At 48.0% G+C, this 23622-nt stretch overlaps 1 protein-coding gene across 13 annotated transcripts in view; it reads left to right on the top strand.

Annotated features, from left to right (window-relative positions):
• LOC133361693 (guanylate-binding protein 1-like) overlaps nt 1–23622 on the top strand; it is a 123927-nt gene that overhangs the window by 38343 nt on the left and 61962 nt on the right. For 11 of the 13 annotated variants that reach the window (XM_061580684.1, XM_061580696.1, XM_061580683.1 and 8 more), the window contains 2 exons: nt 17545–17654; nt 23285–23549. In XM_061580684.1, the coding sequence (XP_061436668.1) occupies nt 17545–17654; nt 23285–23549 (375 nt within the window). The remainder of the gene's footprint in view (nt 1–17544; nt 17655–23284; nt 23550–23622) is intronic. The other 2 variants (XM_061580694.1, XM_061580695.1) reach the window with 1 other exon arrangement.

Consider the following 23622-nt stretch of genomic DNA (forward strand, 5'->3'; position numbering starts at 1 on the left):
AGCGTGGTGGTGTTTCATTCAGGCGCTGTCTCCCCGACAGACCTGGTCTTCACCTGAGGACAGTTGCTTGCGTTGTAGCCGAAACGTCGTGAGAATTATTTTATTATGTTTTATTTGTATTATTTTATTACTTCCCTTCTACGTGATGACTTTACCGAAAGAACCAAGAAGATGAATCCCTGCAGTCACGAAAGCTTTAAATCGAAATTCAATCACCATGTTTATATTTTTGTTTGCAATCCCCCCCCCCCCCCTCTGTCTTCGTGGTGTTTGCTATCTCCAGGGGAGGCACCCTTCTTTCATACGTATTTTATTGCTATCATGTGTCGTGTCAAATTGTTGGAAGACAAAGGCGGCCGGGAGGCTCTGATTCCATGGAATACATATTATCTGGTCTTGTGTGTTTGACCTATTTTCCTTTTAATCTCTTTTGAGTTACCCAAGGTCTAATACCTCATGATTATTATTTGGTTCATGTTTAACCAAGATTTGTAATGTACCATTAGTTTTTACCTCCGGTATTTCAAGGGTTTCATTAACCTTTGCTCCCTGTCTGTATCCAGGGATCCGTGCTTTTTATTCCCGAGTTATATTTTGATATCCTGAGGTTGGAGATGTAACTAAGTTTTCACTTAAGCTTTATTGATTGCCGGAATTAATATTCCTTAATTCTCTTGGTAAAGTCACGTAGATAGAAAGATACAACAAGAACCAATATATGAGGTGAATAAGGGTGAAATAAAATAATTAATAATAAAAGGCACTTATGCAGACTGCAGCCAAGCTTCGAACTTTTACCATTAAAGGAAACGCCAGTTGTAATGTCCATTTGCCCCTACTCTGTGTCTGTGTCTGGAGATGTTTGTGAAACGTCCAAAACGTCCGTAGAGGTCATGTCATATGGTCCTTTGACAACCTGTAGATTTTACAGATCGTCGTTAACCTCCCTTTGCCCCGGAGTTTATTGTTTAATGGCTCTTTATGGCCTCCTCCCTCGAGTTGATTTTAATGTGTTAAGGCAGCTTGGTGTGAGGGGTGGGGTGTGCCTCACCCTTTCATTCCCCATGCTCACCCCGATCGATTATTTAAAAAAATACATATATATTGGCAGAATTATTCTTAATATCAATTTTTGGAAAAAGGCCTATATATACAACAGTACCTTCTTTGTGGATCTTTAGAAGGCCATAAAATCTGGGTGGTCTAGCAGCCGAAGGTTTTAGAGAGCGCTGTTTGTTCGATTCGATTAGAGACATCGATTTAGTGATGATATTGTTGGTTTTTGTAGCTAGGCGGTTGGTGGGATCTCTGTTGATTTTGGTATAGCTGCAATCATTAAGAAGGTCCTGATTTTGTTGTTGTACGTGGGTTTATCCATGATGACAGTGGCATTGCCCTTGTCGGCTGAGCGGATGACTATGTCATCTCTGTTTTTTAATTGAGAGAGTTCAAAACGCTCGTCCTTGCTGATGTTGCTAATGGGTTTCTTAGCGTTTTTGAGGATAGCAGCGATTTCAGATCTTGCAACGTCTGCCGGGATGTGTCCCAAGCCTTTGAGGGCTACGTAGACCTGGGAATATGTTTAAGGGTGACTGCGAAATTCAACCCTTTAGATAGAACCGATTTTAGGCTGTCGGACATTGGGATGTTACTATGATTGATGACAATCTTGTTAACATCTAACTTTTTAGCGTGTGTCTCTGGCTTCTTTTTTGACAGGAGGTTGAATTTTGCAATCAAGTTAACTTTACATTTTGTTGACATAGAAGCTGAAGAAACTGTCATGTTATCTACGTGGTTCCAATCAGACGTGGACATTTTATCTGTTAATTCGAAGTGTGATTGTAAGAGAATCTTGTCTAAATTATCAAGTTCAAATCGGAGCAATCTTATTCTCTCTGAGATTAGAGCTAGGCTGGCCCTAAACAAAATCCGTTTAGAGTTAGTAGAAGTGACAGCAGCAGATGTGAGTGTAAAGGCGATCGGTATTACCTTGGTGTCGTAGCATCTCTTCAGAAAGGTGAGAGACACGATCAGGTGAGCCTTCTTGTCTCGCAGTCTGTTAAAATGTATAATAGCTGTGTGGAAACCCTCCCCGTAGAGGTGGTTCAATCTTGATTTGAAGCTTTTGTGACTGCAGGAATCCATACTTTTTGGTTCTTTCGGTAAAGTCCCACCTGATGATGGTTGCTTGTGTTGCGATCGAAACGTCGTTATCTATTATTTTTCTCCCTATGTGACTTTACTTAAAGAACCACGTAACGACATGTCTCGGACCATGTTCGTGAGCACAAGGCAGATTTGAAATACGGCAGAACTAGTACCTTCGCCGTGGCTGACCATTGCTATAATGCTGTGGGCTCTCATGATATTGTTTTTTTCCGAGACCAAGGTGCTCTGCAAACCTTCCGGCTACTATCAAAGGTTTGTTCATGAAGTCATCCAGATATATAAACATAGACATAACTTCAACCGAGAAGATGGATAAAAATTGAGCAATAATTGGAAGGATGTTATTAACCAGGAAAAAACCTTAACTGCTTCATAGTTTGCCTTCATATCCGCATCTGCAGTTCTTCAGCCTCCTACCCCCCAGCCCCGTTCACTTCCCAGCCCTGGCATTTTGTCGTACTCGTGTTGGAGCTTGCACTTCCCAGCCCGGCATTGTGTTGTACACGGTGTTGGAGCTTGCACTTCTCTACTTCCCCTACCCCACACCCCCACGCTCTCTATCTCTCCTCCTACCCCCCAGCCCCACTCACTTCCCAGCCCCGGCATTTTGTCGTAATCGTGTTGGAGCTGGCACTTCCCAGCCCCGGCATTGTGTTGTACTCGGTGTTGGAGCTTGCACTTCTCCACTCCCCCTACCCCACACCCCCACCCTCTCTATCTCTCCTCCCTGGCTCCTCCCCTCTCTCTTACTTATATAGCCTCTTGTTGCAAGCAGCCCCTTTTACCCACTTCAGCAATTGTTTATTGCTGTGGTTGTCCCACCTGATGACGGGCACTTGTGTTGTGCCCAAAACGTTGTGATTCAATTAATTTTATTTTATACCTACGTGACTTTACCGAAAGAACCAAAGAGTATGGATCCCTGCAGTCACGAAAACTTCAAATCTAGATGGTCACGAAAACATAAAATCTAGATCTCACTGTCTCCAGATGACGTACTTGTCAGTTTCGATGTAGCCTTCCAGTCAACCAAGGTACATGTACCTGATACCATTGCAATAATTGAAGACTTGGTCCAACAGGGACTGAATCCATATGTCACAACTTTGGTAAGACAATGCCTTACCAAAACTTGCCTCACCTGGATTGGTACATTCTGCAAACAAAATGAGGGTATCTTAATTTGGAACTTTCGTGACTGCAGGAATTACTCTTTGGTTCTTTCGGTAAAGTCACGTATAAAGATAAAATAAAAAATTAAATACTAGCATACGACGTTTCGATTGCAACACAAGCAATCATCATCAGGTATAAATGAAATAGAAACACAAATCTAGTATACTTAGAAATGGAATGTAATACAACAGAGAGTCGGATAACATAACAGTCAACACCCTACCTGGTTGATTACATTCTTCCTGAGAATGCTAAATTTGAGAGAGAGATAAAGCACAGAACCAGAAACATATAGACAGACATATAAGTAGACAGATATCACAGAGATACATAGAGAGAGAACAAATATAGGCACACAGAGAAAGCCACGTCCTAGTTTTCAAGCTTTCGCACCGGCACCGCGTCGTGCTTCTCATTGACATGATAATTTTCTCTAGCCCCTCCCTCTCTCTCCGCCCCCGCCCCCTCTCTCTATTTAAGGCCTCGACACAGAGACGTGGCTTTCTCTGTGTGCCTATGTTCTCTGTGTGCTTATGTTTGTGTATTTTGGTGGGGGGGGGGGCACAATAATGGATATATTTTGCACGGCAAGTGAGCGGTGACGTCACATCTGTGATGTCACCCACACGCGACAGCACCTCGTAGTGTGCCTGCTGACGTCACGCATCCCCCCACCTACCCTCCGCATAGGCTGTATTAATCCAAGACAAGAATCCAAGTCCCGGGTGAAGCCGGGTAGTAAAGTTAGTACCTGATAAATTAAACTGAAACTAAAGGTACATGAGCACAAGTCAGGCTTGACTAATCCAACTACAAATAACATCCACAATAATGCAAGTGGCAGGCTTCGTTGTTAACTAGGCCTCATATTCATCATAACAATTTAACAGCATTATAAAGGCATTAACAGCAATCCTAACATTATAACAGCATTCTCAGTATTATAAGAACATAAACGAACTTATAGACAATGCTTCTTAAAGTCCCACAATGAACAGATGCACTTGTCTTCACTGAAACGCTATTTATGCCTCCATTTTGTACTCTGTGGAATGGCTGACACCCCTGCCTCTGATTTAGAGAACCCTAAATCATAACTTCCTGGTCACGTGACCAAACTCAACACCATATCAGGAAGTTCCTGTGTAAACACACCCCCATATTTGCCGTGGGGCAGAACACCTACTCTGTTCCACACTGAAAATTCATTGCAATGCCACCTTCTGGGTCATTTAATACATCATCGCGAATAGTCAACAAAGAAACGTTGTGCCTATCGTGTGAACTCTTGGGACAGCATTCACAAAACTGATCTTGCTGCCATTCCAGGGTCAAAAGTGATTTGTTTAAACCAGGGGTCCTCAAACTTTTTAAACAGGGGGCCAGTTCACTGTCCCTCAGACCGTTGGAGGGCCGAACTATAGTTAAAAAAAAAACTATGAACAAATTCCTATGCACACTGCATATATCTTATTTTGAAGTGAAGAAACAAAACGGGTACAAATACAATATTTAAAATAAAGAACAAGTAAAGTTAAATCAACAAACTTGCCAGTATTTCAATGGGAACTATGGGCCTGCTTGTGGCTAATGAGATGGTCAATGTCCGGTTCCATATTTGTCACTGTTAGTCGTAACAAGTGATGCAAGTGTGCATCCATTAGTCTAGATCTGGTTGGAGATTTCATATGTTTAATTCTGGAAAAAGTCTGTTCACAGACATAAGTGCTGCCAAAGATGGTTGCCATTTTGAGTGCATGGTTCCTGAGATGAGGATATGTCTCAGAGGGGAGAGATGCATTGAAATTATGAAGGCTGCTTGACATGAATGCGTCTTTCAGAGAGTCACAATTCTGCAGTTCAGCCAGTTCCATTTGGTAAATTGTATCCACATTTTCAATGTCAATAGAAAATGGATTACGGAAAAGCTGTATGTCCTGTTCATGGAGATGAAGCTCTTTAAATCCAAATTGGAACTCCTTTTGCAATTTTTCCAGTGAATCCACACATGTTTTGTTTGGGAATGCAACCAATGGTTTTTCCGCTAACAGATTTTGAGTTGTGGGGAGATGGCAGAAGTTTTCCTCCTTCACTTGTTTGATGAGGAGGCCTAATTTTACTTCAAATGCTTTGACATGTGATTGCATATCACAGATGAGCTTCCCCTTTCCTTGAAGTTGCACATTGAAACTGTTGAGTAGCTCTGTTACATCTGTCAGAAAGGCAATGTGCCATTTTTATTCTGCATCATTGAGCTCTGGTACTTCTTTGTTTTTTTAAAGCAGAAAAGCTGTAATCTGTGGAAGTAAGTCATAGAAACGTTTCAAAACTCTCCCTCGACTCAGCCAACGGACTTCTGTGTGATACAAAACATCTTCATAGTCAACATTTAGCTCAGACAGAAATTCCTGAAATTGTCTGTGGTTTAGTGCATGAGCTCTAATGAAGTTAACACAAGATACCACAATTTTCATAACAGAGTCCCACTTCAGTGATTTACTACACAGCGCTTGTTGGTGGATGAGGCAATGTATGGCTATTGGATGAGAATGGTTATGTTTGTCCATCTCTTGGTTAAAGCTAGCAATTACTCCTTTCTTAGACCCCACCATGCTAGGAGCACCATCAGTTGTCACACTGGCTAGTTTAGCCCAGTTCAGCTCCAAACTATTCACAGTTTGGCAAACCTTTTCAGATATCCTCTCTTCTTGGTTCTTTCTGTAAAGTCACGTAGAAGGGAAGTAATAAAATAATAAAAATAAAACATAACAAAATAATTTGCATATCAAGAGGAATTTAGCATATTTATGGGAAATGCAGGAATGTGATTAGTACTACATATGCAGCACGGGCATATGTAGTACTAATCACATTCCTGCATTTCCCATAAATATGCTAAATTCCTCTTGATATGCAAATTATTTTGTCAAGGCGCTCTTTCTCCCGTTTCCAACCCAGCTTATATATGCTCCAAGCTCGTGTGCTGTTTCATTCAGACGCTGTCTCCCCGACAGACCTGGTTTTCACCTGAGGACGGCTGCTTGTGTTGTGGCCGAAACGTCGTGAGAATTATTTTATTATGTTTTATTATTTTATTATTTCCCTTCTATGTGACTTTACCGAAAAAACCAAGAAGATGAATCCCTGCAGTCACGAAAGCTTTAAATCGAAAGATATCCTCTCCTGTAGATGTTCCTTTGATGCTTTGCAGTGCAGCAAGCTCTTCTGTGACTTCGAAATAGTCATTCGTCCCACGAATAAAAATTAGAAGTTGTGCAGAATCACGAACATTATTGCTTTCGTCGAGTGCCGAGGAAAAATAGGAAAGTTTTTTTTGTGGAGTTTTGCAAATGCTGATGCAAATTGTCTCCCATTTCTTCAATCCTCCGTGTAATTGTAGGTCCTGAAAGACTCACTGTACTAAATAAATCGGCCTTCTCTGGACACATCTCTTTGGCAACAGAAAGAAGGCATTCTTTAATAAATTCTCCCTCCACGAATGGTCTGCCAGTGCACGCTATTAGCTTGGCAACTTGAAAACTTGCTCGCAGTGATGAAATATTTATCTGCTTCTGCTTCACAAAAGTATTTTACTGAGTTGTTAATGTATTTTTCAGTTTTAATATTTTATCTTTTCTCACTTCTCCGACCAAACAATCATATTTATCTTTATGTTGAGTTTCATAGTGTCGACGTAAATTGTATTCTTTGAACACAGACACTATATTCTGGCATATCAGACACACAGCTCTTTCCTTGTACTGCATGAAAAAGTAATCATAAGTCCACTGTTATTTGAATATCCTACACTCCGAGTCAATTTTTCTCTTTCTTGACATCATTGTTTCCTAGGGAGTCAAAATTGCTATTAGTAAAATACCAATATATATAGTGCTACAAAAACAATATACCAGCAATAACTTTGCCCACACAGAGACATACAGACTGCACTGCCCATCAATGCAGTCTGATTGGGGGAACTCCGCCCCCTCTCCCTCTTCCACCAATGACCGTCCTTCTCATGTAGAAAAAAAGTAACAGACAGGCAGCGGCGGAAAAAACACCCGGCGGGCCGGATAAATGTCCTCGGCGGGCCGCATGTGGCCCGCGGGCTGTAGTTTGAGGACCCCTGGTTTAAACCATGTGTAATACCGTTGACGACTCTTGACGCCGGAGTTGGAGGCACACGGGTTTATTTCACAGCACAACAGTGGGCATATAACACTCGAGGGGGTATCGGCCCCCTCACCCGGCTAGCTGGGAATACACACGCTAGCTACCCTAGCCTGCCTCTTAGTCCTCCACTAACGGGCTAGGAGAGGCTATCTGGCCCGACACTGGTAAGTCGGGCCCGGTACCCGGAGTCCCAGACCTGCTCTGACAAGAGCACCGGCTCTGGCTCTCAGAACCACGCCGCTGGCTCGATCCTGTTCGGCCCTGATAAGGACGTCGAACTAGGGGAGTCCAGGGCTCTAGCTAAGATGTCTTCAGTCTTCTCGTTAGCTTAACATTCCCCCCGAGCCCTCTGACACATCCCCTTTTATACTCAACCCCCGCTGAGGGGTGGGGCCCCGGGCTGCCCGGTGCGGACGTCGTTGAGAGCACCCCCCCATGCACTCACGTAGCCCCGCCCACTGTGTTTGTTTCCCATAAGCTGCCATGCATAACGGCTCTCTCTCTAACACCCCTACATCACCCCCCCCCCCCCCCCCCCCGCATAGCTTGCAGCCGTCCCGGCTGCCAACATACAAAAAAAAACGACAATAAAAGCGCATTTACCCCCTGACCGCGCGTGTGCCTCACTATTTTTCAACAATAACAAGAACAACAACAAGAACACAACAAGAACGCAACAGCAAGAAGAGAAAACAACCTGACGCACCCCCCCCCCCCCGAATAAATACGAATTCCGTAAAACAGCATACATACGATTTGCAGGGAACCCACCACACACCCAACACATATTGAGCCCAACGCATACGCATCCAATGAGCGGGGAACACACCATTCACACAACACACAATGAACACAACCTATGTACACATCTTCCGTCCTCACAACAGTCTGCGCATTTTAGCGCGCGTCCTTGCAGCGGGCCCCTCACACGGGGTAACCCCGGGTGGCGGACCGTCCTGTGGCAACAGTCCGTCTTGGGGTGAGTCCTCATCCGACGCCGCGTGACCCTTGGCATCCCCAGGAGGGGTGATCGGGCGTGAGCCCGTCACTCCTGATGCACCTGGAGGTGGCACAGCCGGCAAGGCATTAGGTGAGAGCGACGGAGACGGACCCAGTGAGTCGGCCGGCCCCCCTACATGTTTGGCCACACGTGTGTGAAGTGGGGATGTGTACTGCGACGAATGGTTTTAATCTAGAGGGGTGCACGAACCACCGCCGCTTTCCCCATTTGATACGCACGCACTGCGGTCGCAACACCTCAACTACCTCCACAGGGCCCCGCCACGGCCGCACCAGCTTAGAGGAGGTTGCTAATGGCACCTGGGGACAGTGCAGCCATGCCTTGTCCCCCGGCTTCCACTGCAGCATGTGCGCCCGACCCCGTCTGAGTCGCTCGTTCGCTTTCTGATGGAGGTCAGAGTTTTGTATGGCAGCATCCCGTGCCTCTGTCAATTTGGCCAAATTAAATTTCACATGGTCAGCCAATTTAGTTTTTCCCTGAGGCGCGGGGATCTGCAGCTGGGCACGAACAGGCGGGTCAGGTTCGCGGCCGTACATGAGGTAGAAGGGTGAAAATCCCGTAGCTGCGTGGGGGGCCATCCGGTACGCCGCCAATACCCCTTGAATTTGCAAGTCCCAATCGGTCTGTGAGTCCGACACCTGCTGTGACAACATTGATGTGATGGTCCGATGCAGACGCTCGACCATCCCGTCAGTCTGCGGGTGATACGGGGAGGTACGAATTTTCTTCGTGCCCAGGAGCTCACAGACTTCTTTGAGCAATTTACCGGAAAAATGTTTGCCCTGGTCGGTCAGCAGCCGCTCCGGAGCACCTTTGTCCAGGACATAACCCTGAACAAAGGCCTCCACGATGGCTGCTGCCGACTGGTTGGCAAAGGGCCAGGCCATAGGCCAGCGCGTGAAATACTCCACACCCGTCAACAAATATCTATTGCCCCTGGGTGTGGTGGGGAATGGGCCCAAAATATCCAGCGCGACGAGTTCGTTAACTCTGGACACTTTGATTGACTGCAAAGGTGGGTTAGACACACGTGCTGGCAGTTTTCGTTGCACGCACCGAGGGCATGACCCCAGTAAATCCCCGACATCCTTCGTCATGCCTGGCCAAAAAAAATCGAGTTGGAGTAAGGCGAGGGTTTTTTGGGTCCCCAGGTGTAGGAGGCGCTCATGTGCGGCCCACACCGCCTTGCCCCGCAACCCCGAAGGGACCACCAGCCGATGTCGATGGGATTTCCCGTCCCAATGAATCAGCACACCATACACCAATTCCCATGCGTCGGCATCACCCCTGCCCTGCCCAGCACAGCCGATGCGATGACGCAACCCGAGGAGAGAGGTATCCTCCATCTGGAGGCGCCCCCATTCATTGACGGGCAACCCCAACAGGGAATCTTTTCCCTGTTGTGCGATTGAATTAGGAACCAATGTTTCGTCGTCACCGGCGGCCGCCAGGACCGGAACCGGTATGTCCCCTGCTGGCCTGCAACGTCCCGACCCCAGGAGGCATACACATTCGGAGGTGGTTGGCATGCGCAACAGAGCGTCCGCATTGGTGTGGCGAACGCCCTTACGGTAAGTGATTTCAAAATCAAAATCCTGGAGGATCTCCAACCATCGGGACAATTTTCCCGATGGCTGTTGAACTCGCAGGGCGTACTGCAGTGCCGCATGATCTGTGCAGACGGTGAAATGCCGACCGTACAGATATGGGCGATACTGTTGGATAAAATAGACAATTGCCAACAGTTCCCGACGGGTGACACAATATCTTTGCTCCGCCTGAGACAACACCCGACTGCCGTACGCAACCACCCGTTCCACGCCGCCAACCACCTGGGAAAGCACGCCCCCAATACCCGTGTTGCTCGCATCGGTGTCGAGCAAAAAAGGCTTAGAAAAATCGGGGTAAATCAAGGGAGGAGCTTTTACCAGGGCGTCCTGAAGGGAGCAGAAAGCAGCCTCCTCCTCCTGACCCCAGTGGAACCGAACCCCTTTTGATGTTAAAGCGTGTAGGGGTTTCGCAATCGTCACAAAATCTGCGACGAACCGTCGGTAATACGACGCGAAGCCAATGAAACTCCTGACCTCTCCCACCGAGGTGGGAGTCGGCCAGGAGCTGACGCACTGCGTTTTGGCGGGATCGGTAGCAATACCTGAGCGCCCCACGATGTGTCCCAAATAACGCACCGAATCGCGTAACAGATGACATTTTTGGGGTTTGAATTTCAAATTAGCAGCCCGCATCTTTAGGAAAACCGCCCGCAACCTCTGGAGATGTTCGTCAAAAGTTTTACTAAAGACGATAACGTCATCCAAATAAATCAGGCACGAATCCCATTGCAATCCAGCCAAAACCAATTCCATCAAACGCTGGAAAGTTTCCGGCGCTTAGTGGAGTCCCATCGGCAACCGGTTGAATTGGAACAGGCCGTGCGGTGTACGGAAAGCAGTTTTAGGCTTTGAATCATCGTCCAGAAGAAGCTGCCAGAATCCCAAAAGTAAATCCAATGTGGAGAAGAATCGCGCTCCCGCCAAGGCGTCCAGAGATTCGTCCATCCGTGGGAGCGGGTATGCGTCGGCAACCAAAATTTTGTTAAGGCGCTGAAAATCAACGCAAAACCGCAACGAGCCGTCCTGCTTTTTAACCAGGATGATCGGCGCTCCCCAAGGGCTGGTGGAAGGAGAAATGATGTCGGCGTCTAACATGTCATCAATAGCCGATTTGACATGGTCCTTTTCGGCGGGACTTAACCGAAACGGATTCTGGCGTATTGGCGCGCTGTCACCCGTATCAATATGGTGACGCAGCAGATGAGTGCAACCCAAATCGTTTTTGTCCCGACTGAAAACGTCGGAAAATTCCCGCAGTAGCGTTTTAAGCTGTTGACGCTCTGAATTTGACAGGTCCGTCTATCCCGCACAAAGCACCTCGAGCCACCCTTCATCGCTGTCCGAATGTGGTCGCGGCGCAGGGACAGCACTCACGTGATTCGCGACGGGTTCCTCACAGGGCACCGGCGTCGCGTGAGCAAGCACGGTCCCCTGCGGGACCACCACCGTCTGCGAGCCCACATTGAGGACCGCGATGAAGGGGTCTCCGTCCCCTCTTACTATGGTCTGGGCCGGAAGTAAATGAGGTCCACTAACCCCGGCCCTAGACGGCCCCAGCAGAACCCCTTGGGCCCCAATGCCCTTAGCGAAGGGCCGCCGAAGTTTCAAAGGAACCAACATTTGTGCCCCCGGAGGAACCTGCACCGTTCTATCTACAAACGCCGGCACCGTTGCGAACGCCGTCCTACTCGTACCGGGGGATGGCAGAAACGCCATGCGTCGGCCCGACGGGAGCTCATTGCATCCCTGGTCGATTAATATCCTAATCGGCATTTTGGCCAGGAAGTCCGTCCCCAGCAGGCACGGAACTGCCAGTGAGGAGGAAACAAAAATCGGCCCAGACAATTTAATATCCCCGATACAAATTTGGGCTCGAATCTGTCCGATGATGCCAAGTGAGCCCTCGTTAGCAGCAAAGAATGGCACGTTAACAGGCATCAAAGGACGGCTCTGGGCAGGGAGAATATTGTAAATTAACTGCGAAATAATGGTCGCCGATGCTCCCGTATCGACCAGGATGCGCACCTCTTCCCCGTTGATGTGCCCCACAACGGCTGACGACCCCGACGACGCGGCTACAACACGATGGGCCAACACGGACCACTGGCTGGGTTCAATCTGAGTACCCAGAGTGGTGCGTGTTGGTGCGATGGTGCGCGATATTGGCCCCCCAATCGGTGCGGTGTATGAGTGTGTGGCGGGTGTGTGCGTGGGCCAAACATGTGAGGTGCCGCGACTCGCCGGGTTATGATGATGGAGCTTGGGAAGAGGGCCGGCGTCCCGTCGAGGTGTCGTCCCGCGCTGCCGAGGAGAGCGGCACCCCGAGGCGACATGGCCCCGGATGCCGCAGTTGTAGCAGCGCGGGAGCGCTGGTGATGACGACGGACGATCGGGATGGCTCGAGCCGCCCCGGTCCGCCCGTACTCCCGCTCCCTGCTGCCCTTGATGGTCGATGGCGCAGATCTCCTCCGCCGGGAGGGTGGCTGCGGCCACGGTACGCCCGCTCGCCGCCTTGCTGGCCTTGCGTCATTGCGCGAGCAGGTTTGCGTGGAGGAGTCGTGCTGCTTGGAGGGAGCACATCTCCGCGTCGTCCTGTGCGACGATGACGATCTCCAAGTCGTCCGCCAGCAGGAGTATCTTCTCCGTAACCATGGCGTCGACACCTTCGTTGTCCATCCGTGGAAAGGCCGCCTTTGCCAGTGCCAGGAGGCTTGTGCGGTACGCCAGAGGCGACTCCTTTGCCCCCCGCTGGCGATCGTAGAAGAGTTGGCGACAGTCTGACGGCGGACCGTAAACTGCAGCCAGCACCTGCATCGCCGTCTGCAGCGTAGAGCGCCTCTCCTTCGGTGCCGATGTTAAAGTGGCGAGGGCGTCGCTGTCGAGGAGTGCTGGCAGCGCGCGGAGAGCCTCGGCGTCCGTCCACTTCGCCATCTCCTGGTGAGCGAGGAAGCGCCGCTGGAAGCCGCCCCAGTCGCCTTCCTCGCCCACAAATTCTTTGAGTGGAGGCAGTCGCTGATGTAGCGCAGCGGCTGCCGCAGAAGGTCGCCCTTCCTCGTTCCCCTCACCCGGCTCTGCTTCGGCGCGCACGACCGATGGCATCGCCGGTCGCACCCGTGGTGACGTCCCGTCCGTTGGCGATGACGCGGCAGGTACTATATGCCCGCTGTTGGACGCGATGCTCAGGCCGGCCACGCCCTCAACTGCAGCTGCGGTGATGGCGGGATTTTCAAATTGGTGTTCCGCCGAAATGGCGGGAAGGCGCTGTGGTCGTCGGCTTTCGTCGCCCCGTGGCGGTCCAGCAGCCCCCAGCTGAGTGATCTGGTCCAGCATGCTGGCAGCGGCGTGCAGCAGCTCCATCAGCTTGGCGTGCGCCTGCCTCAGCCCCTCTGCCGACACCTCCCCACCCTCCTGTTGCTGCGGCGTAGCCGTATCTGGCCCCGACTGCTCCGTGCTCTCTTCACCCATCCCGGGCTCTCCGACTGCAGCGGTGTCCTCCGCCCCCGGTATCCTGACTCGAGCTGTCCGGCGCGTGTCCATGTTCGTAGATTTTTACTTCTGACACCATATGTAATACCGTTGACGACTCTTGACGCCGGAGTTGGAGGCACATGGGTTTATTTCACAGCACAACAGTGGGCATATAACACTCGAGGGGGTATCGGCCCCCTCACCCGGCTAGCTGGGAATACACACGCTAGCTACCCTAGCCTGCCTCTTAGTCCTCCACTAACGGGCTAGGGGAGGCTATCTGGCCCGACACTGGTAAGTCGGGCCCGGTACCCGGAGTCCCAGACCTGCTCTGACAAGAGCACCGGCTCTGGCTCTCGGAACCACGCCGCTGGCTCGATCCTGTTCGGCCCTGATAAGGACGTCGAACTAGGGGAGTCCAGGGCTCTAGCTAAGATGTCTTCAGTCTTCTCGTTAGCTTAACATTCCCCCCGAGCCCTCTGACACATCCCCTTTTATACTCAACCCCCGCTGAGGGGTGGGGCCCCGGGCTGCCCGGTGCGGACGTCGTTGAGAGCACCCCTCCGTGCACTCACGTAGCCCCGCCCACTGTGTTTGTTTCCCATAAGCTGCCATGCATAACGGCTCTCTATCTAACACCCCTACACATGTGTCAAGGAAGTGAATATGGGGACAGTGCCATTCTATTGCAGGTCACTCTGCTTCAAACGTCGACCGCCAATTGAAGTAAGCAATTTGCTGGAGTTTGTGCATCAAGTTGGGCAATGCATCCACAGAGTAATAGCTGTTTCCTTTGAAGTAAGCTCTCAATCTATAGAAGACTGGTCAGTCATAGATGTAATCGTGACATTTATTACAAAATGTTACCATCTGACGCCAAAAAGGCGTCTTTAGTATCGCCTGTGGAAGGACTGCAGCTGACCCAAATCAGCTTGGAGAAATGTCCAACAACAAAAAAAATGAAACACAGTAGTGATAGAATCTCCATTTGGTGCCCCGACTTTGGGACCAAATACAGTTTAGACCGTTCATTGTTCCTCAGGCCAGACCAATTCAGTGCATGACATGAGGCCTACATCATCCATCAGAGGTGCAACAACTAATAACTATGCTTGGTCGTGTCATGCAGCCTATGTACCTAACCAATACATTCCCAGCTTGCTCTTGTTTATCTGGCTAGAGGACACGAATCAGTCATAACATGCACAAAAGAAGACGTGAGCTGATGGGTTCAGAGTTACACGAGGATCTGGAGCTGAATTGACTGGTGATTGTGGGAAGGATTTGGAGCTGAATGTAATTGAACGGTCTGGGCATTCCCATTCGTGAGCCCATTTGGTATGGAAGGTTGCATTGGTAGGGCCATGTAGCCCTCATGGGCAGCAACTGCATAACCAGAAAGCTTCTGTGTGGCTGGATAGAGGGGGTTAAATGAGCATGGCGCAGATTACTTAAAAGATGGGGTGTTGTATTATGCGACGATTTTGAGCTGATTAAACTTGCCACGAAAAGTACCAGTGGTGTAAACATTGGCCCCTGCAGAGGGGACTCGTGAAGGACTATGCCAGGCAGTTGGAGGAAGTTGGCCCTCCAGCAACCACGGAGGGCGGAGGCATATTCACAACAATGAGCATCACGATGGGTGGCTAAACACATGGTGACAGTGGGGAGCACAGGTGGTGCATCTGCGAGTCATCTCAGTCACTGCGTGCTTGTGAACTTAAACACTTCGTGTGGCCTCAAACTGCACCTATTCGAGAAAAATGCCATGGTGATATCACCTCAGTTTATTGGTGAATAATGGATGTGTATGTTGATTCCATATTCATTCGTAATAATCTTATCTTTTCACCAGTTACTTTCTCATTTGTTTACATATTTACCAGTCAGGAAATGACCAGATTTGCTTCATATAATTACGAGTGGGATGATGGTGATTTTCTGACAGGGACTCAGGATTCAAACCAAATGTATTGGAGCCGTGCTGGCTGAGTATTCTAGCTTGGGAATGAGCAAAGACATAAGTCAAAATGTACTTTTGGCGAGGCCACCTAATTATCTGGACAAATTGTTGTTGTGTATCCCTCAAATATCCGATACAGTCAAACATGTCAGCAAGTGTTTAAAGCACAAAATATTATATTAGCACACCGGTAATTTGAAGAACAATTCTCAAAACCACATTTTGCAATGAGAATGACATTTTGCTTAAAACTTCCTAAAACATTTAGGCCAAAAGCCCAGAAAACTGAATTGTAACATTAGCAATGAAAATACAAAACCGGTGCAAGTATAGTGGATTAAAACTGAGTCGCAGACGTACTTCTAGGAGGCAACACATTTATTTATACCAACACATTAACACAAAGGGGTAACTGCTCCTTTACCATATAACTGCCTATGGTGGTGGACCACCAGGCTAAACTACAGGGTGTTTGAAAAAGATAGACCCAATTTCAAAGCTGTATATTTCACGATGACATGTTACAATTACACGAAAAGTTACAAACGGTTTAAAGAGTTATAAAGTTTAACTAACCATTTTATAAATGCTCTAAATGCCCTCCACCTGCTGTATGGACAACATCGAGATGATAGTTGAATTCGTTCCAAACGCCTCTCTTCTCACGTTTACCTCTGAGGTGCGTGGTCGCCCTGTGCTCTTCCCCTTACATAAACAGCCTGTTTCCTCAAATTGTCGGTACCAACGACGAATGCTCTTTGAGATTGGTGGATCAATGCCAAAACGCCATTGAAACGCACACTGCACCGCAATTACGGATTCAGTCTTGCTGAACTGCAGAGCGCAAAACGCATTGTCTTGCAGGGTCACCATCTTGCGAATGACTGAGGCCAGGGGCTGTTTGTGCGCTAGGAGAGGCACCTAGCAATAATCATTTTAAACTCTATGCCCCGCCCTTTCAGAGTGGTAAGAGTTTCATTCATGAGTGGTTCATGGTTGCAGAGATATAGCGATTTTAAATCGGGTCTATGCATTTTAAACACCCTGTACATTAACCACACTGGGAGTAGCTACAACGGACCGGACCCCAGCCTGGGTCCAGGTCCACGTGTTGGTGAATCTTCCCGGACGTATAACGTAGATATTCAGATGACGACAGGAACGCTGGACTCCAGTCCCTGTGGGGACTCGGTTTATATGCTCCCGGGTCGTGGCTGGCCCCGCCCTTAGCCACGGCCACCTTCGAGAACCCTCTTGTCGTTTCTCGACCTTTCCCGTAGGATCTTGCCCCGACACGTGACCACCTCCTAGCCCCCACCTGGGGCCCTGTGTAGACTTTACTGGAGACGTGTCCTTCGGGATAACCATAGTGCCATGGCCCATTGTAACCTTGTTCCTCTGTCCCGCAATCTCACAACCTACCCCTATAGGGGTCAGCACTACACGAAGAGCGTGGTGCCACACACCGCTGTCAATCAGCGCTCACCGAGCCTCCTCTAGGGCTGGTACTACACCCATACATACGGCGTGTCCGTGATGGCAATACATCGCACGACGTGCTTCACTAGAGCTGGCATTACCCAGTGACATCCACGATGTCGCTACACAAGTGTTAAATTACATACAGCGTGGTCTTTGTACAGTAGCCAACATAACCATAAGGATATTATTCAAATACCACGTTTCATATAATGATGCATATAGAGCTGAAAAGATGTGTAGAAGACCCAAGAGGACGGGGTAGAACCATTGCATCAGCTCGTCATAAATAATAGATAAAGAAAGGAGTACAAGAGATGAGAGAAGAATAAAAACAGCACTGACCATAACTTGGAGGCAACAATTACAGTATGCACTAAATCAGCAATAACAAAAGCACAAACACCAAGGCATTGGAGAATAAGTGCAGGGGTAAGACATATTGGTGTATAATTTAAAAGAAACCCGTTGTCCCACAGGCCAATGAGGAGCATGACATCTGGTTGTTCGTCATGGCCGTGCTGCTCTCCAACATCCTGGTCTACAACACTGTGGGGACTTTGGACCACTCCGGCCTGGAGCAGCTACTGTATCCTTCACAGAGCGATCAGTTACTCACACGGCAGCACATTAAGCAGAGAGAGGCGAGATACTTGCGTGGTTCTAGATTTGAAGCTTTCGTGACTGCAAGGATTCATACTCTCAGGTTTTTCGGTAAAGTCACGTAGGTAAAAAATAAATAATAAAGATATAATTGAAATAATAATAGAAATAAAATATAAAATCACGACGTTTCGGAGGCAACACAAGTCTCCGTCATCAGGTGGGACCGTCACAGCTAGATTTACTGTCTCAAGTGAGGCAAAATTCCAAGAGTCAAGCTCTTAAATACAAGTTTAAGGGGGGAGGGAAGGGGGAGGGGGTTATCTGAATGTGGAAGCCAATGAGTGGAACGTGTTAGGGGGGGGCGGGGCTAAAAGAGAACAGTTGGTGCATCTTGTTGATGTTTTACCCGATGTTTGTTGACAATCCAAATCCAAAAAAGGAGAGGAGAGTTGTTGGTTGGCAATCCAAATACAACAAAGGAGACGAGAGTACTGTTAAACGCTGGGGATGTCAACACTCGGTAAAGTAGAATAGTACCTGTCAAATAAGATGGTTCAAATATGTGCAGTTAAATATTTTTTGCGTGGTTAATAACATCTTTACAATGATTACTCAGTTTGTACCCATCATCACGGTTGAAGTTATGTCTGTGTTTGTATATCTGGATGGCTTCGTGTACAAACCTTTGATGGTAGCCAGAAGGTTTGCAGAGCATCTTGGTCTCGGAAAAGGCAATCTCATGGGAACCCATAGAGTTGTAGCAATGATCGGCAACGTCGGAAGACTCAATTTTGCCATGTTTCAGATCTGACTTGTACTCGTGGACATGATCAGAGACATGACGTTTCGTTTCCCCAATGTAACAATCACCACAGCTGCAACAGTTTATAGACTCCAGGGTACTGCAAGTCAGGAATGACATCCTTCACAGATGGAATTAAATCACGGATTTTATGTACTGTACTGAATCAGACCTTGATCTTGTGTTTGTTTGAAATTTGTGGAAATATTTTTGGTAGCATCTGCTATGTATGGCAAGGTGATGGTTTTGATTGGGTCCTCAGATGGTTGGTGATACAGCTTTGCGAATTGTACAGTCTGCGTATATCCATTCATCTTGAGGGCTTGGTGTACGTGCTCCAGTTTACTCGCTAGGTGGCGGTGGTCGGAGATGCAGCGGGCCCTGTGGTGTATTGTTTTGATGAGGCAATTATTCTAGGCCGGATGGTGGTGGGAATCAGGCTTTAGATAGTAATCCGTGTGGGTGGCTTTCCTGTAGACAGAAGTTCCCAACGAGCCATCAGACCTCTTCTCGATCAAAACATCCAGGAATGGTAGCTTGCCATCATTTTCCACTTCCATGGTGAATTTGATGGAAGGGTGTATGCAATTTATGTGGTTGAAAAATTGGTTCAGTGCTGGCTGGCCATGTGGCCAGATGACGAAAGTGTCATCTATGTATCTCTTCCACAGGGAAGGACGGAAGGTGGATGTCAGGATGGCATCTGTTTCAAATTTCTCCATAAAAACATTCGCCACCACTAGTGATAAGGGAGAACCCATTGGGGTACCCTCATTTTGTTAGTAGAATGTACCATTCCAGGTGAAGTAGGTGTTGGTAAGGCAGTGCCTCACCAAAGTTGGTACATCAGGATTCAGTCCATGTTGGATCAAGTCTTCAATGATTGCTATGATGTCAGGTACATATACCTGCATCGAAACTGACAAGCAAATCATTTGAGGACAGTCAAATGTCCTTGATTAGAGAAACCAAGTGAGCTGAGTTAAGTACTGCTGAGGTGGCCCGTGAATGGAAGCAGGGTCTCAGACAGAAATCGGGCCAGTTTGTAGGTAGGCGAGTTGATGGTGGTAAGCGATAGGACGGAGTGTATTTCCTTCTTTATGGATTTTTGGACGGCCATAAAATCTATGTGGTCTAGCAGCCGTAGGTTTTAGGGAGAGCTGTTGGTCGGTTCGATTAGAGAAGTTGAATTAGTGATGATATTGTTGTTGTTTGTGGCCAGGCGATTGGTAGGATCTTTGTTGATTTTGGTATAACTGCCATCATTAAGAAGGTCCTGGATTTAGTTGTTGTATGTGGTTTTATCCATGATGACAGTGGCATTGCCCTTGTCGGCTGAGAGGATGGCAATGTCAATTCTCTTTTTCATTTGAGCGAGTTCAGAGCACTCGTCCCTGCTGATGTTACTAATGTAATACCCTGGTGTCTACAAACTAAGTTGTGGTTGCGGCAGCAGTTACATTGGGGAAACGAAACGATATGTCTCGGACCGTGTTTGCCAACACAAGGCAGATTTTAAACACAGCAGAACCAATACCTCTGCCGTGGCTGGTCATTGTTATAATGCAGTGGGCTCGCATGATATTTTTTTGTCCGACACCAAAGTACTCTGCAAACCTTCGGGCTACCATCAAAGATTTGTCCATGAAGCCATTCGAATATATAAACACAGAAACAATTTCAACCGAGAAGATGGGTATAATTTGAGCAATCATTAGTAGGACGTTATTAACCTGGTAAAGTCATAACTCGCTGTGATGCTTCCATCCTTCTTACCGTTTGGATGTTATCTCCGACTCTGAGTTGCATTGCCCTGTGGGATGCCTTTTCATTAACGGGCTAGGGTCTCACTAACATGGCCACTGTTTCGGTGGTTCACTTGCGTTGACGCGCTTTCCTCTCACAGCACAGGCCTGGCCACAGCTTGTGCTACACATAGACTTGACATTAACTTGCTAATCTCCCCAATCTCTTCCTAATCTCCCCCATTATCATAGTGCTAATCTTCCATTAAAACTACTGCTGTGCGCATGTGCAGCGACAGTGCTCTCATGCGGCAATGTAAGCTCATGTACTTTGACATACTAATCTCTCTCTAATCTCCCCCATTAACACAACTGATGTGCTTGCGTGTGGGGAAGAGACTCCATTCCAGCTCGGACCCCGCTTGCTTACCCTTGGGCTACACCCCCTTCAAACATATATAACCCCTTGTTGTAGCAGCCCTCTCGATGTGTTCTTCAGCAGCTCTACTGCTAGGTTCTGTTTTGCCTGATGACGATCGCTTGTGTTGCGATCGAAACGTTGTGATATATTATTTATTTATGCCTACGTGACTTTACCGAAATAACCAAAGAGTATTTATTTGGCAAATGAACAAAACACATTTTTCAAGCTCGTCATTCAATCTCTTCTGTATTCCGCAAAAACTCATTTGCTGCACAGTGAGTTACTCGGATTAAATTGTACAATAGCGATATTTGAAAGTATAATAAAGTTGTAAATATTTAGTTTATTGTTAAACATTGTTTTAGATGTTATTGATTTATACATATAACTTAAATGTAGGTATTTAACAACTATACAGCTGCCTTCATGTAATCGTTAGCACACTGGATTTGCAATAGAAGTTGTTGTTTTGATTTGATCTCGCTTGTGGCAGTTGAAACAATGGGGGATTCCAAAGAACACAGGATGAGATGTTACTATCCTTTGTGCAAGCACTTCCAAGAGTTCATGAACAGTGAGCCTGGTGAAATTTGGGGAGCGCATCGTCAGTAGTGAACCTTTGGTTCCTCTGGTGTTTCGGCCTTTCATACTATACACCCTCGCCAAAGGCGGCCAGCGACAGGGTGATCAATCCTACGCTTGCGTCCCATTCCCAATTAGTCATAGGAGTTGCCTTGTTGTTGATAGCCAACATCCCATGGGACTATGCATGACAGGGGTGTCCTCCTCCCTGAGTCAAGCATTGTTGACTGCATACCTCCTGGCCCTCTCACTTTGGGGCCCAGCTGGGGTCTTTCCTCTTCATCCAGAGCCACTGACTGCTGCCTTCTGCCGCCTCCGATACAGCTCTGATTGCCGAACGCTGGCTCTGGCCCTTAATTCCCAGGTCTCTAAGCAGTCTGGTTGTAGATGTTGCCACAAAACCTCTGCAGCCCACCTCCACTGGTCGGACTCCTGTGTTCCAGCCATGATGCCGTGCTTTGGCAGCTAGATCGGCATAGCGCAGATGTTTTCGCTCATAAGCCTCATCTACTGAGTCCTCCCAGGGTACTGTGAGCTCAATGATGAAGACCTTCTTGAGCGAACGGGACCAGAGCACCATGTCAGGTCTTAGGGTGGTGGTTGCGATCTTCGGAGGAAACACAAGTTGCCGGCCAATGTCAGCTAGCATTTTCCAGTCGCGGGCCAAGCGCAGCTGGTCTCGCTCTAATGGTGTAGAGCCGCTCTTCGGTGGTTTAGCCCCTTCGCGGACAAAGGTCGTCCGTAAGGGGTGTGATGCTGCTGGGGGTGGTAGGGAGTTGGTGGCAGCTTGCTTGTCCTCCAGGGCGGACGCAAGGTTTTTAAGGACTTGGTTGTGACGCCAAGTGTAGCGTCCTTGGGTGAGGCTTGTTTTACACCTTGTGAGAATGTGCCTGAGGTTGGCTGGCATGGAACAGAGGGCACAGTCCGGATCTTCACCATACCATTGGTGAAGATTAACTGGTGTTGGAAGGACGTCATATGTTGCTCTGATGGAAAAGCTCAACCGCCTCGCTTCCATGACCCACAGATCCTTCCAGCTGATCTTCCTCTTCTCCACACTGTCCCATCGAGTCCACTTTCCCTGTTTGGCAAGAGAGACTGCCTTGGCCCACCTTGCAGCCTCCTTCTGATGGCGTACTTCCTGCACTACCATCTTCCGCTGCTCTGGTGCAGTGGCCTTACTCCAAGCAGCACGGGTAGTTAGCCCAAGGCCTCCTCTCCCTTGCTGAACATGACCCACAATGTCAGCATGTCTGAGGGCTGCTGTTGCCTCCTGGACTGCTTTTCCTGGCCTCCATTTGCGCCCAGTTGCCAAGGTCGGCGCGTTGTTGCTCACCACTGGGTCTCGAGATTCATTCAGTGTCATCTGGAGCCTGGTTTTTGCACACTTGAATTCCTCGGTTAGACTGGTGAGGGGCAGCTTGAAGACACCATCTCCATACAGGCCTATGGTGGTAAGGCATCGTGGAACTCCGAGCCACTTCTTTAAGTAGCTCGTGACTCCTCTTTCCATCTTCTCCACTGTTGAGATTGGAACCTCATACACTGCTAGGGGCCACAACACCCGGGGTAGGAGACCAAACTGCAGACACCAGGCCTTTAACTTTCCAGGTAGCTGGGTGTTGTCGATAATCAGCTCCACTGTCTCTGTACACCCCGCAGTATGAATGGTTAACACTCCACATAGTCGATCGGCAGGTCGCGTGCAGTGAGTTAACTGTGGGTGGTCCCACCTCTTCCTAAAACCTGGAAAAATACAGCAAAAATCCTCCAGAGCTATCTCCAGTGAAGGACCTTCCACAACAGTTGTATGAGAAAGGAATTTCAGGGCTGCACCTTTACCTTTTTATTGAAAATGATAAAATTATTGAAAGTATGCCACACCCCCCATATATGGAAAGAATCGTTCACTATTTAGTCCAGCTTTGAGAAGTTTTACTTTGCGTTTTTCATAAGTCTTGTATTTTTATAAATTTTCTCTTGATCTCAAATGACTCCTTTTCTGTAAAAGGTTCGAAACACTGATGCAGTAAATGTCCTTGACTCCGACTCCAATCCAGGTATGTAAAGGATATGGCGCAGTACGTCCAAGCAAGGGTAGGATCTCGTAAAGACAACCCAAAGAATCTGGACAAGTACTTCCCATCCCTCATCATCTGCGTACGCGACTTCACCCTGACGTTGAAGTTGAATGGATCGCCTTGCACTGCCGACGACTACATGGAGCATTGCTTTAAAATACGCAAGCCAGAGAACCAACGTGGTAGAGAAGACGAAAACAAGTCATTCAACAAGGAGCGCGACATAATGTGCCACTATTTTAAGGTAAAGACTCCATTAAATACCCATTCATCCATATATGCTTAGCCTGCTTGACTGGGCAGAGACGACTATCCCT

This window comes from Lethenteron reissneri, unplaced genomic scaffold (assembly GCF_015708825.2).
Source record: "Lethenteron reissneri isolate LAM-NWPU_2019-01 unplaced genomic scaffold, ASM1570882v1 scaffold_120, whole genome shotgun sequence".
NCBI classification, from domain to species: domain Eukaryota; kingdom Metazoa; phylum Chordata; class Hyperoartia; order Petromyzontiformes; family Petromyzontidae; genus Lethenteron; species Lethenteron reissneri.